The sequence below is a fragment of the Spea bombifrons genome, chromosome 10 (genome assembly GCF_027358695.1).
Source record: "Spea bombifrons isolate aSpeBom1 chromosome 10, aSpeBom1.2.pri, whole genome shotgun sequence".
NCBI classification, from domain to species: domain Eukaryota; kingdom Metazoa; phylum Chordata; class Amphibia; order Anura; family Pelobatidae; genus Spea; species Spea bombifrons.
Genome location: NC_071096.1, coordinates 7,104,960 through 7,117,445, shown reverse-complemented (window position 1 = coordinate 7,117,445; position 12,486 = coordinate 7,104,960). Strand labels below are relative to the sequence as shown.

The 12,486-nt window shown below is 45.4% G+C and overlaps 2 protein-coding genes across 3 annotated transcripts in view; both read right to left on the bottom strand.

Moving 5' to 3' along the window:
• Window positions 1–309: 309 nt before the first annotated feature.
• On the bottom strand, window positions 310–8,810 carry LOC128467473 (para-nitrobenzyl esterase-like). Its single transcript, XM_053449129.1, has 9 exons — window positions 8,725–8,810; window positions 3,782–4,470; window positions 3,403–3,510; window positions 2,849–3,045; window positions 2,488–2,690; window positions 1,830–1,888; window positions 1,511–1,678; window positions 812–1,033; window positions 310–734 (listed from the first exon to the last, which is right to left on the bottom strand). The coding sequence occupies exons 1-9, from the start codon at window positions 8,736–8,738 to the stop codon at window positions 592–594; spliced, it is 1,803 nt and encodes a 600-aa protein (XP_053305104.1). The 5' UTR covers window positions 8,739–8,810; the 3' UTR covers window positions 310–591.
• A 1,338-nt stretch (window positions 8,811–10,148) lies between these two features.
• CSTPP1 (centriolar satellite-associated tubulin polyglutamylase complex regulator 1) overlaps window positions 10,149–12,486 on the bottom strand; it is a 42,995-nt gene continuing 40,657 nt past the window's right edge. The window contains exons 7-9 of one of the 2 annotated variants that reach the window (XM_053449411.1): window positions 12,233–12,342; window positions 10,710–10,773; window positions 10,149–10,621 (exon numbers count right to left, since the gene is read on the bottom strand). In XM_053449411.1, coding sequence (XP_053305386.1) covers window positions 10,453–10,621; window positions 10,710–10,773; window positions 12,233–12,342 — 343 coding nt within the window. In that variant the 3' untranslated portion in view covers window positions 10,149–10,452. Of the gene's footprint in view, window positions 10,622–10,705; window positions 10,774–12,232; window positions 12,343–12,486 lie in introns of those variants that run through there. The other variant, XM_053449412.1, reaches the window with a different exon arrangement.

Below are 12,486 nucleotides of genomic sequence, written 5' to 3'. Positions count from 1 at the left end.
ATTTAAAAAGAAAAAAAATATTTATATATAATCTCTTTGGTTTATTCAGTGCCAAAAAATTATGCAGCGCTGTACAATTTAAACAAGGCAGTTAACAAATACATTAATGTATATTTACATATAACTACCATTCAAACGTTTGGGGTCACATTTCTTGCTGTAACATAATTGCAAAGGGTTTTCTGCCGCTCAATTACCCTTTTTTGGAAGGCTGTGGGAAAACACATAAAATGTTTCATGGAATGACAAACCTTTCTTTTTATTTATAATAATAATTAAAAAAAAATATTCAAAGTGGGCAGGTAAAACCTTAAAGACTTAAATCATCTTCAGCATCGGGGGCCATCACACTGTAGTGAACCCCTAGAAAAAGAGCCCCAGCATCCATAGAAACGGTACCAAAAGTTAGAATTATTGAATGCAGATGCAAGAAGTTATTTCCAGAAATTCTTTGCGGCTGAGCTGTAGCCACTAATTACCAGTTAGAATCTCTTGTAGTGCAAATGTAGCTCTGTCTCATAGTCTAGAAAATAAGCTCTAAAATAATGAACCCACCGCCCAGGCCGTGACAGCCAGGATTCCTCCCTCTGTCTAGTTGACCCAGGCATACTGAAACATCCCATTCCTCTGCCACAAAGAGCACTGAGCGGAACGATAGCTTTCCCTCGTTGCCAGCGTTGTGGACAGTAGGGCCGTGGCGTTGGGGAGCTCCGGCCATTCAGGCGGCATGGCACCTGCGAACGGAAGCAGGAGTGAGACGGGGCAGATCCAGATCCCTTCTATTCACCAACGTCCCACCAACTGCTCTTACCTTCCTTGGCAAAATGAAGGAAGTATTTCCTTATCAGCCTCTGGAACACATGGTCATCCTCGGTGGTCTCCCCCAATACGTAGTCCAAGGTCCCGAAGAATCCCAAGGTGTCCAACATGTGAAATGCAAACCAGCTATCGTAGGAGAAGAGGCTGCTGATCTGAGCTGGTCGGGATGGAGTGTAGGTGACCACATATCGGTAAACAGGACTGGACAGCACATCTGCAACGACAACAATCCCAGAAATGATAAAAAATCAATCTTTAAACAATTCTGGGAAAGAATTTCAGGGTGTCAGTCACCTGAAGCAAAGCAATGGTCCGAAACACACAAGCGAGCGTGTATTAGAGTGGAGGAAGAACATGTCTTGCAATAGCCTTGTCCCTATTGAGACCTGAAACGAGCCGTTCCTATACCAAAACCCACAACGATCCATGCGTTAAAGCGGGTGCGGGGACAAGAAACCCCTGCAGAGCCGAAGAAAGATGTTTCTAGCCCGTGACTAGTTGTGCTGCTTACATGTAAGGAAAGTGGATTTACTTCTTTTACATATATCTTTGGTTGCAAATATTCAGAGTTAAGCAAGAGAAGCGGTTCCCAGTTCAAAACTGAACGTCCCAAAAAAGAATCATCAGGTTGTTACAGAGAATGATCTAATCTCGGACGGAGACCGTCGCTGGACCTGATCTGCTGGCGTACCTGCAGCCTGTCTGGCTAGCACATTATTGGGACACGTAGCCCGTAGGTCCGACACCATCGTCATAAAGGTTTTTTCCACGCAGCGTTTTGGTTGAGAGCAGAACTCCGACGTGGGATAAAGGTCCAAAGCCTCTTTGGTCAGATTTTCTCCAAAGGTATCCAGGCGGACTGTGAACCAAAAAGACAATAATCAACTATGTCATCAACGTGACAACTCATGGGCAAACACATCAAATGAATGCATTCCCAGAACCTTTTTCATGCAATTGAAGATTTTCCCATAACGCAGTTGGCGGAGGCCGCGCTGCGCGCTACATACCTTTCACAAACCAGTGATAATCTTCTTCTGACCACTGAGAGAGGTTTGAATAAGGTGGTCTGCAGAGAAGACCAACAACAAATTAAAAAATATATATTTTGCGCACAAGTCCTATTTGGGTTCCAAGAGAACTCCATTATACAATACAATGGGCATTCCCATAACGCTGCCTTCATTTAAGGAGTGAAGGTTGGGGGCTACTCGGTAAAACTAAGCTGTATTTAAGATTCCACTGTTTATAACATTTACTTTTTATTGGATAAAGAAAATGCCCTAAACAGTCATAATCGGCCACCAAAGATCACCACAAACAGGATGGTTCAGCTGAACACATGTCCTGCGTGATATGTGGCATACTCAGCGCCAGTCAGCGTGGCTCGGTGTGGGTTCTAAAGGGGTTCTGACAACAGATTTCCCATTGATTTCAATCAAACTGCCCTCCTGCCACTGATTGGCTGCAAAATGGCATTCCCTGAGTAGGTGTTACGCTGCAGCTTCTCCTAAATGTAAGTTAGTTATTCATTTTTTTCCTGGCCTTCAACACTGAAAGTAAGCCAGGATTTTCACTTTTCGATTTTAGTCTCCATGTGTAATTTATACATGGCTGTTTTGGGGAATTTTAAGGTTAAGTACTATGCCCCCAAAGTGTGTCTCTTACGCGTATTCAGTCTCCTGGAGGGTGGTGCCAATCACGTATGGTACATCACTGTACCCTTCCAGTTTCTTCTTCCACACTTCCAGTGGAGCATCTGGCACCACATAGCCATCTACAACTGCAACCGGTCCAACAAAGTGTCCCTTCCGCGGGAGGTCACACAGGTCCTCGGCTGCCCAGTCTGGGTACTGGTCCCATGGGATGGACTAGGAGCAAGAAAGCAAAAAAATATGGATATCACAGCATGGGCTGAAAAGCATAAACTAGGCGGATGTCCATGTGTAAAGGGCAAGAGTGACCGGCTCCATAAGCATCGCTGATGTGAATGTTCAAGCATTTATCCAAGGGGACCGGTGCCTCTTACCTGAAGGATTTTAGGAACACTCAGCTGGTGCAGGCACTCGGCATCCTGACATCCGGTCCGGTTCAAAAAGAGCAGATTATCTTTCTCTGCATCGGCCATGGTTGCTGTGAATACCGAGGAGCCGCTTATATCGATGGCTCGATGAAAAAGACCCTTGGCCAGTGGTGAGACCATCATTGTCCAAACGGAGGTTCCACCTTCAGCGAGAAGAAGGGAAAGGTAAAATCAGCACTGGAAGTACCGCGAGTACCCTTCATTACGGATCACTATGTGCTGGCCATTACAAAAGTCAGGCGTTCCAAAAGATGAGTAATGGGTATTTTCCCTGCCTACATAAAACAACAAATTTCATGTATGCGCCATTTAAGTGCTGCTAATCCTTGCTGCCCCTGGGGGGTTTATCTAATTCTTAGCAGTAAAAATGTTCAGATAAACGTTTTATCTGCTACCCCAACGCATCAATAATTAACAGAAAAGATAAGTGCATGAATATAACCAGGACCCAAGACCTCAATATTCCTCCTTCTAAGGGGCAAATAAATATTGGTTATTACCTGAGCTCTGGCCGTAGATGGTCACCTTGCCTGGGTCTCCACCAAAATACCGGACGTTCTTCTGCACCCAGCGTAGAGCAGCCACCTGGTCCATGAAGCCATAATTACCTGGAGAAGAGGAGCCGTGAAAGCAGATTGCAGAACAAGAAAGGTGGATGTGTAAATCATGCAGTGCTTGGATCCATTAAAGAGACGCCAAGTGCCGTAGAGGTAGGTTAACGAGACAGCACTAACAAAGCACAATAGACAGACCGGTCACAAAAAGCACAGACTGGACACCTGGCACCTCTCGTTGACTCTCATTTTGTGTGTTTTACCGCCAGGACAGACCGGGCTGCGTACAAAGTGCATATGAAAGGTTATGTTTCATGGAGCTCACCGGAGGTGTTGGTTGGGGATCCCTCCCTGAGGAGCTCTAGAGCCATAAATCCAAAAGCATTAAGGCGGTAGTTGAAGCTGACGTGGACCACATGGCTGTTCTCGGCCAGCTCCTCGGTGGGGCTGTATCCAGGTTCTGAGCCACTCAGTATGTGCAGATACCCCCCGTGGATCCAGACCATTACAGGAAGGTTAGCAGCGTGGTCCAAGGAAGAGGTCCAAACATTCACATACAGGCAGTCCTCTGAGCCCATAACTCTGCCCTGCTTACTGAGGGGCTGCACTTGGGCACACATGGATCTGAAGTCAGTGGCGTCCAGAGTGTCATTCCAGCAGGTGGGATCTTGGGGTGGCATCCAGCGTAAGCGTCCAGTAGGTGGACTGGCATATGGGATTCCCTTAAACATATAAGCTGCACCACAGTGTCGCCCTCGCACCTTCCCGCATGGTGTTACCACGTCTACAAGGGTGCATGCCGACTTCCCGGAGAGATAAGCCAAGCCCGCAGCCAGTAAACACAACACCACAAGCCCACCACACACCGCCATGGCGAACCTATAGCCTGAAAAGGGGCAAGAGACGTCCGATTCCTTCCTCTGGAATATCTCCTCCTCGTCTTCACCCTGATCCGAGGTCACGAGAGGCCTGTACTCGGAGCCTGAGCCGAGATCCGCCTGTCTAGATGTCCGCCTACGACACAGAAAATAAAACCTCGTTACAACCACCGGTGGCATCTGGCATCTTCCTTCTCGGGGCAATAAAGTCACAGTGTGTGTTTGTGTGTGTGTGTATGTGAGGGTGTGTGTTTGTGTGTGTAGGTGTATGTGTGTAGGTGTATGTGTGTAGGTGTATGTGTGTAGGTGTATGTGTGTGTGTGTATGTGAGGGTGTGTGTTTGTGTGTGTAGGTGTATGTGTGTAGGTGTATGTGTGTAGGTGTATGTGAGGGTGTGTGTTTGTGTGTGTGTGTAGGTGTATGTGTGTGTGTGTATGTGAGGGTGTGTGTTAAAGGAGCTGTTCCACCTTCTCTGCTGTAACTAAATACGACATTAGAAGCATAATTCGTTGTACCGCCGAATGGCAAAATAAAAACCCTTTCAATACATAATCCTTTCCTATATATTTCATATATCTTGCTGCTTGTCATGTGACAAATACGGAGGCACCAGAAATGGTTAATTCTAATAAAGCGTGTTATTGGTGCCAGCCCCAGACTTTAAAGGAATGTGTGTTTGGTGGCTTTATGTGCGAAGAAAGTGTTACTAAGGGTTAAAACTGGAGGAAAATAGGCAATTCTGTATTTGCCACCAACTCCTTAAATATAATCCGCCAAAACAAACAACAAAGGGATTAGTATAAATAATCATATTACAAGGAGAGACAGAAAGAAAAGACGGAGAGTCGAGCAGAACGTGAGCTGCGCATGGATTTACCCTGGGAAAGAGACCTCCGAGTTACAGATCGCATTAACTGGTCTGCGATCTCACGGGTGTGATTATTACCGTGTCCGCCTTCATACATTATTTATCTACAATTTATTAAGATTTGGCACAATGGTGCAAAAAAAGTATGTTTCACACCCAAGGGTTATTTGGGAGGTAAAAAGCCACCTTTGTGAGCATTTTTGGGGGGTAATTTGGACATCTGGTCAGTCTGTGCCCATGTCATATTTTTGGGATATCTGAACTCGACCAATTTGATTTACCCCCTCAAATTAACATGGTTTTTTTTATACACCCAATAGGCATTTAACATGCCGGTATTTTAACTTTTTCCAGCCAATTTTTGTGAAGGTATAATGCTAATTTTAGGACTTGCTCATAAAAATAAACATTATATATATATTTGGATTTTTACTTTTTTACATTTTGTTGGAACTGGAAGGTTCCACTGATGATGACATCAGTGGGGAATTATTTTTACATGTTACATTTTTTTTATTTTTTCTCGTTTTTTTCCCCCTGTCTTAAATCAGGCGTCCTTTGCCTACGCTATATGGCGGACGTTGACTGGGAGATCTCCGTATTGCTGAATGTCTCAGAATCAAGGCATTGCAGCAACACTTTTTGGCTGAAGAAAGCTACCGTAGATCACTTTCTACACCCTTTTGAAGTCATGATGTGCCAGGCATGTCAATTGTCGCCAATGGGATGTTGTGAAGGAGTTAAAACTGCCCCATAATATAATGTTTGCAGGCGGCTACATAATAGCCGTTTGTTTTCGCTCTGTTATCTGAGCCAAATCTACTACACAAACACCCAGACTACTTATCATACCGCCTATAGTAAAAAAATATATATATAAAAAGAATGACTCAGTCTTAATCACCCAGCAGGACACTCAGACTAACAAAAGTTTATGGAGGAATGAACTTCAGTAGCAATTGCATAAAACAGCTCAGTGTGGTGTTTGAGCCTGGAAAATCGGGACAGTTATTACTGTATACAGCGCTGGGGGTTATATTACTGTATACAGCGCTGGGGGTTATATTACTGTATACAGCGCTGGGGGTTATATTACTGTATACAGCGCTGGGGGTTATATTACTGTATACAGCGCTGGGGGGTTATATTACTGTATACAGCGCTGGGGGGTTATATTACTGTATACAGCGCTGGGGGTTATATTACTGTATACAGTGCTGGGGGGTTATTACTGTATACAGCGTTGGGGGTTATATTACTGTATACAGCGCTGGGGGGGTTATTACTGTATACAGCGCTGGGGGTTATTACTGTATACAGCGCAGGGGGTTATTACTGTATACAGCGCTGGGGGGTTATTACAGTATACAGTGCTGGGGGGGTTATTACTGTATACAGCGTTGGGGGTTATATTACTGTATACAGTGCTGGGGGGTTATTACTGTATACAGCGCTGGGGGGGTTATTACTGTATACAGCGCTGGGGGTTATTACTGTATACAGCGCTGGGGGTTATATTACTGTATACAGTGCTGGGGGTTATTACTGTATACAGCGCTGGGGGTTATATTACTGTATACAGCGCTGGGGGTTATATTACTGTATACAGCGCTGGGGGGTTATATTACTGTATACAGCGCTGGGGGTTATATTACTGTATACAGTGCTGGGGGGTTATTACTGTATACAGCGTTGGGGGGTTATATTACTGTATACAGCGCTGGGGGTTATATTACTTTATACAGCGCTGGGGGGGTTATTACTGTATACAGCGCTGGGGGGGTTATTACTGTATACAGCGCTGGGGGGTTATTACTGTATACAGCGCAGGGGGTTATTACTGTATACAGCGCTGGGGGGTTATTACTGTATACAGTGCTGGGGGGGTTATTACTGTATACAGCGTTGGGGGGTTATATTACTGTATACAGTGCTGGGGGGTTATTACTGTATACAGCTTTGGGGGGTTATATTACTGTATACAGCGCTGGGGGTTATATTACTTTATACAGCGCTGGGGGGTTATTACTGTATACAGCGCTGGGGGTTATTACTGTATACAGCGCTGGGGGTTATTACTGTATACAGCGCAGGGGGTTATTACTGTATACAGTGCTGGGGGGTTATTACTGTATACAGTGCTGGGGGGGTTATTACTGTATACAGCGCTGGGGGGTTATTACTGTATACAGTGCTGGGGGGGTTATTACTGTATACAGTGCTGGGGGGGTTATTACTGTATACAGTGCTGGGGGGGGTTATTACTGTATACAGTGCTGGGGGGGTTATTACTGTATACAGTGCTGGGGGGGTTATTACTGTATACAGCGCAGGGGGTTATTACTGTATACAGCGCTGGGGGGTTATTACTGTATACAGCGCTGGGGGGGTTATTACTGTATATAGCACTGGGGGGTTATTACTGTATACAGCGCTGGGGGATTATATTACTGTATACAGTGCTGGGGGATTATATTACTGTATACAGCGCTGGGGGGTTATTACTGTATACAGCGCTGGGGGGGTTATTACTGTATATAGCACTGGGGGGTTATTACTGTATATAGCACTGGTGGGGGGGTACTTGTGACTTGTTTAGCATTTTCTGCCAGAACAAGCTGAAAAGGTTGACAAAAACTATCGATCGCAGCCAAGAAGAGCCGATGATCTCCGAAGTCCGGCCGCCGCTACGCGATGCGGATTCCTCGAGCGATTCTCCGGTGGAAACAACGGTAACCGAGCAAGGAAAATAAACGGCCGTTTCTCACAGGAGCTCCTCGGTGTTCAGGAGAATCGTAAGGAATCAAATGGAACAAGAAGCCTTAAAGGGGGGGGGACTTAGGAAGACACCTGTCAGTGAGGGGGCAGACAGGGTGAGTGAAGCAGTCAGTGAGGGGGCAGATAGGGTGAGTGAAGCAGTCAGTGAGGGGGCAGATAGGGTGAGTGAAGCAGTCAGTGAGGGGGCAGATAGGGTGAGTGAAGCAGTCAGTGAGGGGGCAGATAGGGTGAGTGAAGCAGTCAGTGAGGGGGCAGATAGGGTGAGTGAAGCAGTCAGTGAGGGGACAGATAGGGTGAGTGAAGCTGTCAGTGAGGGGGCAGACAGGGTGAATGAGCCAGTCAGTGAGGGGGCAGATAGGGTGAGTGAGCCAGTCAGTGAGGGAGGCAGATAGGGTGAGTGAAGCAGTCAGTGAGGGGGCAGACAGGGTGAATGAGCCAGTCAGTGAGGGGGCAGATAGGGTGAGTGAAGCAGTCAGTGAGGGGGCAGATAGGGTGAGTGAAGCAGTCAGTGAGGGAGGCAGATAGGGTGAGTGAAGCAGTCAGTGAGGGGGCAGACAGGGTGAGTGAAGCTGTCAGTGGGTAGATTTGTCTGTATATACCGGCATGTTATATCAGGGCACTGAGCCCCTGCGCGGCAGATCATTTGCTGCCCCCACCCCCGGTACACGAATCTGTCTGGGAGGAGAGGAACCCCCTTCCGCGGGCTGTCCCAAAGCTCCCCTTCTCCCGGGCGTTTCTGCTCACCTGCCCTCCGCCATGCTGCTTCCTGGGCTCTGCGCTCCGCCCCCCCTCCGGCTGAGAGTCAACCTTTGTGCGGAGATACAATGTATCGACCGGTTCGCCCAGTTAGTTAACTCCCCGAGTGCCGGACGGGCGCGCTGCTCCTCATACACAGAACGGATTATTATGATTGATTTACTTCTACAGCATGGCGATCTCTCAGACCTCCCAGGAGGGGCTTTTATATTAGGGGCGTGGCTAGCGTTGCTTACAATCATGTTTTAGTTACACAATTCGATTTATAAACACGTGGGACGCACTGATACCCAGCAAACCTTCCGAGCATCTCATCAGGGGAGGAAAGAGGGGTGTGGTTACTGGAGGGACTGTCTCACATGGAATGGGACAGTAACCAGGTATAGCAGTAACCAGATCTTGGTATTATTACAGTGGGTAATACATATTGAAATGGAATAGCTCCATTTTTTTCACAATAAAAAGAGATCTGAAAGGCAAGTTGGCAGCAGAAAAGTATGAATTAAACCTGGCTTGTCAAAGTCCAGTCCTATTGGGCATCACCAGGCAAATGCCTACAGCGCCCCACACTCATTAGCATGCGGCTGCGCATGCCCAGCCGCACTTACGGATACAGGCAGCCGCTGGACCGGTTTCGTTGTCTGGTGACCTCCTAACCGGAGACGCTGCAGAAAACTTATTTTGACGGATAATATTATTCTGATGTGTCTTTAATAGAAATATATTGTCAGGCACATGACTTCTGTCTTGGGGGGCTGTGATTAAACCTGAGATTTAGGACCTGAGTTGAAGATCTGGGGAATTCTGGGTGCCACCTAAAGGGATCAGGCAATGACTCAAACAGGTGCATCGCATACAGATCTCCCGTTCCTATCCTGTTTTTTGCATTCAAATAAGATTATTGGTGGTGACCGGAATAGGCAAATAGAAGGCTCAGTTAAGAAACTGATTCTGCTTCTAATGACTTACTTAAAGCTTCAAAAATGTTGAAGACTACAGGAAGGGGGTTATGCATGTTTGTGAGCATGAATGTCTATGTGTAAGTGTGTGTTAAAATGAATGTGTATGTGAAAGTATTGCTATGTATGAGCGTGAATGTGTAAGTGTTAGTATAGGTGTGTAAGTGGTGTGAGAGGGCATGTGTGTGTTAGAATGTGTACATGTGTGCTAGTGAGTATAAGCATGTGAGTGTAAGTATGTGTGTGTTAGCATACGTAAATTTGTGTGTTTACATATGTGTGCCAGAATGTATGTTGGCAATGGGGGCAATAGTGGCACTGTGGTAACATCATCTTTAGGTCTCACAAAAATTGGGTTATTTCTTGGTCTCCAGATACTAAGTTCCACTCCAATGAAAAGTGCCCAACACACACATACTGTGCCAGGTATATTATTCAGACATGGTTTTAAGGAGAGGTTTATTTTGGGAACAGTAAAAAAAAGTTTATAAACAATAAAGAATAAATTATAGACGGTCTGAAAATGACATTGGAACACACATTGTTACAAGTCTTTCATTATAAAAACAAACATACATTATGGACTGTGAATAAATAAGTCAAATTTAACATCAAGTCAACTGCGTGCCTTTAAATAACTGTAAAAGATATGCTCAACGTGGAGGCAGACTTAGCACTCCTTATATATGTGTTCTCGATGACGAATGCATTATGTCCTCCCAGAAGCTCATCATCTAACAGGTCAGTCCATGTCCCCCTAGTTTTCAGATGAGTCGGTCTCCTCTGTAGAGCCATCGCTTTCCAGGTCTGGACGTCTGCGGGTGGCGAGGGTCTTCAGTGGAGAAGCCACACGAGTTATATCTCGGGAGGGGATGATGCAAGAAGTTGTTGGAGGGTTGATGGAGCTGGCCGAAAGCTGATTAAGTCTGAGGTCAACAGAAAAAAAAAATAGATTTTAGAGCGTTTGCCATATATTTACTATCCCACCGCAGAGCGAAGAGCCCTCCTACTCACATCTTGTCAAGCTCCTTATCCAGGACCTCGTCCACCAGTAGGTCAGCTTTATCGGGTAGAGCACCTGCAGGAACGATGTATAAAGAGGATGGTTAGGAGATAAGGGACTTACTCTACCTGCCCGTACGGTTCCACAAATAGACAACTAGAAAACAGGTAACTAGTTACACAATTCAATTCACAACCACACACACCTATGAGCAGTAAGTAAACCAAACCTTTTTCCCATTCACCATATAGAACAGACCGGGCCTGGACTGGCCATCGTCGCCCCATACCCACGCAAGCACAAAAATAAAGCGCGCAGCAGCGCATACCCAGACATCGTCAGCACTTGTGTCATCAGGCGGCCACTGGCCTTAAAGTGCCGGGACCGCCGCTTCATCGCTGGTCCTGCCCTGGTACAGATCCCCGATTATTTTGTTTTTTCCCTTTTTGCAACACTTAAGGCTGAGCGACCTGAGTGCTGTTATGGTGCGTACAGGTTATTGTACACATTGTAACAGCTGAGGAAATATTACTTATTATAATTATGTCTTATTAAAGTATATTAATAATTACTTAGCGCTTCATTTACTTATTCAAATAGATTAGAAACAGCCTTTACACAAATTGTGAATAAGAAAATAATAAAAAAAAAAAAATGAACAACTATATACAGATTTTGTAACAGCCATTTAAAGGTATAAAATCTACGTAGTGTATGTTCAGTTCTCTAATGCAGGCAGGAGGGAGATCTCCTGCTCATATTTGATAAAACCTGCACAATGCGGCCACGAGGACCTCGGTGACGGTTCAGAGATGATTTGGTCGTCTCACAGCTGCATGGAGTGTGAGATGGACGGATATAACATCTGACGCTCTTCACTGGTGCAGAAAGGGCATTAAAACCAAAGAGTATAACAAAAAAAGGCCTGTCTAGACAATAATGTGTGTTTACAGCTTAATTTAATAGCAGGAGTAAAGCTACGTCTCTTCATCCTTTGCTAATTTAGTTTGTACGGGAACATGAAATACCCCTGCACAAAGGCTGAAGCATGCTTACGGAAAATGATTTTATGACTCAGTTTAATCAGTATATCAGGATTTAGTACCAAAGCAAGTGGGGCAGTACGATCTCAGTAATGCGTGACAGTGATTGCTTGCAAGAAAAATAAGTAATAATAATGTTTGGGGTTGGAATATTGTGACACCACCTGTCCAAGGCGCCACGAGGCACATTCAGGAGGTGACTGGCGGGTTCTGGGGTGGCGGATGGAATGATGATCGATGGATCATCTTTCTTTTACACAGCTGTTTACAAAAATCAAAACCCCAACGGATGGAATCTTGATCCGAACAATCGTCTAACACACTGTATCGCTCGATTTCGTTGCTGTCATTGTTTGGAATCTGTGACTGCGCTCGAGAATAAGATGGTGCTTTAAAAATTAAAGCACAGAGCTGTCGCGTTACGCCAGATCGCCCACAAGGTGTCAGAAATGAAAGGATGGATATAGTGTCGCTAAAAACTGTCCTCTCACCAATTTGTCTGCTGATCCCCGGGTGCTTTGCCAGGGCCATCAGGAAGCCGTAGAAGGTGACCCTCGGAGCACTGCTCAGAATCTCTCCGATTAATGCAAGTGATGGAAAGCTATGGGAGAGCAAAATAATGTTAAATATAATGAACAGAAATAATCCAATATGGCTGGATGTGAATGGCAGTAGAACATATAAAGTATCCACTACAAAGCAAGATATAGTGAAAAGCTTGGTAACTGGCGTAACACCAAATCGA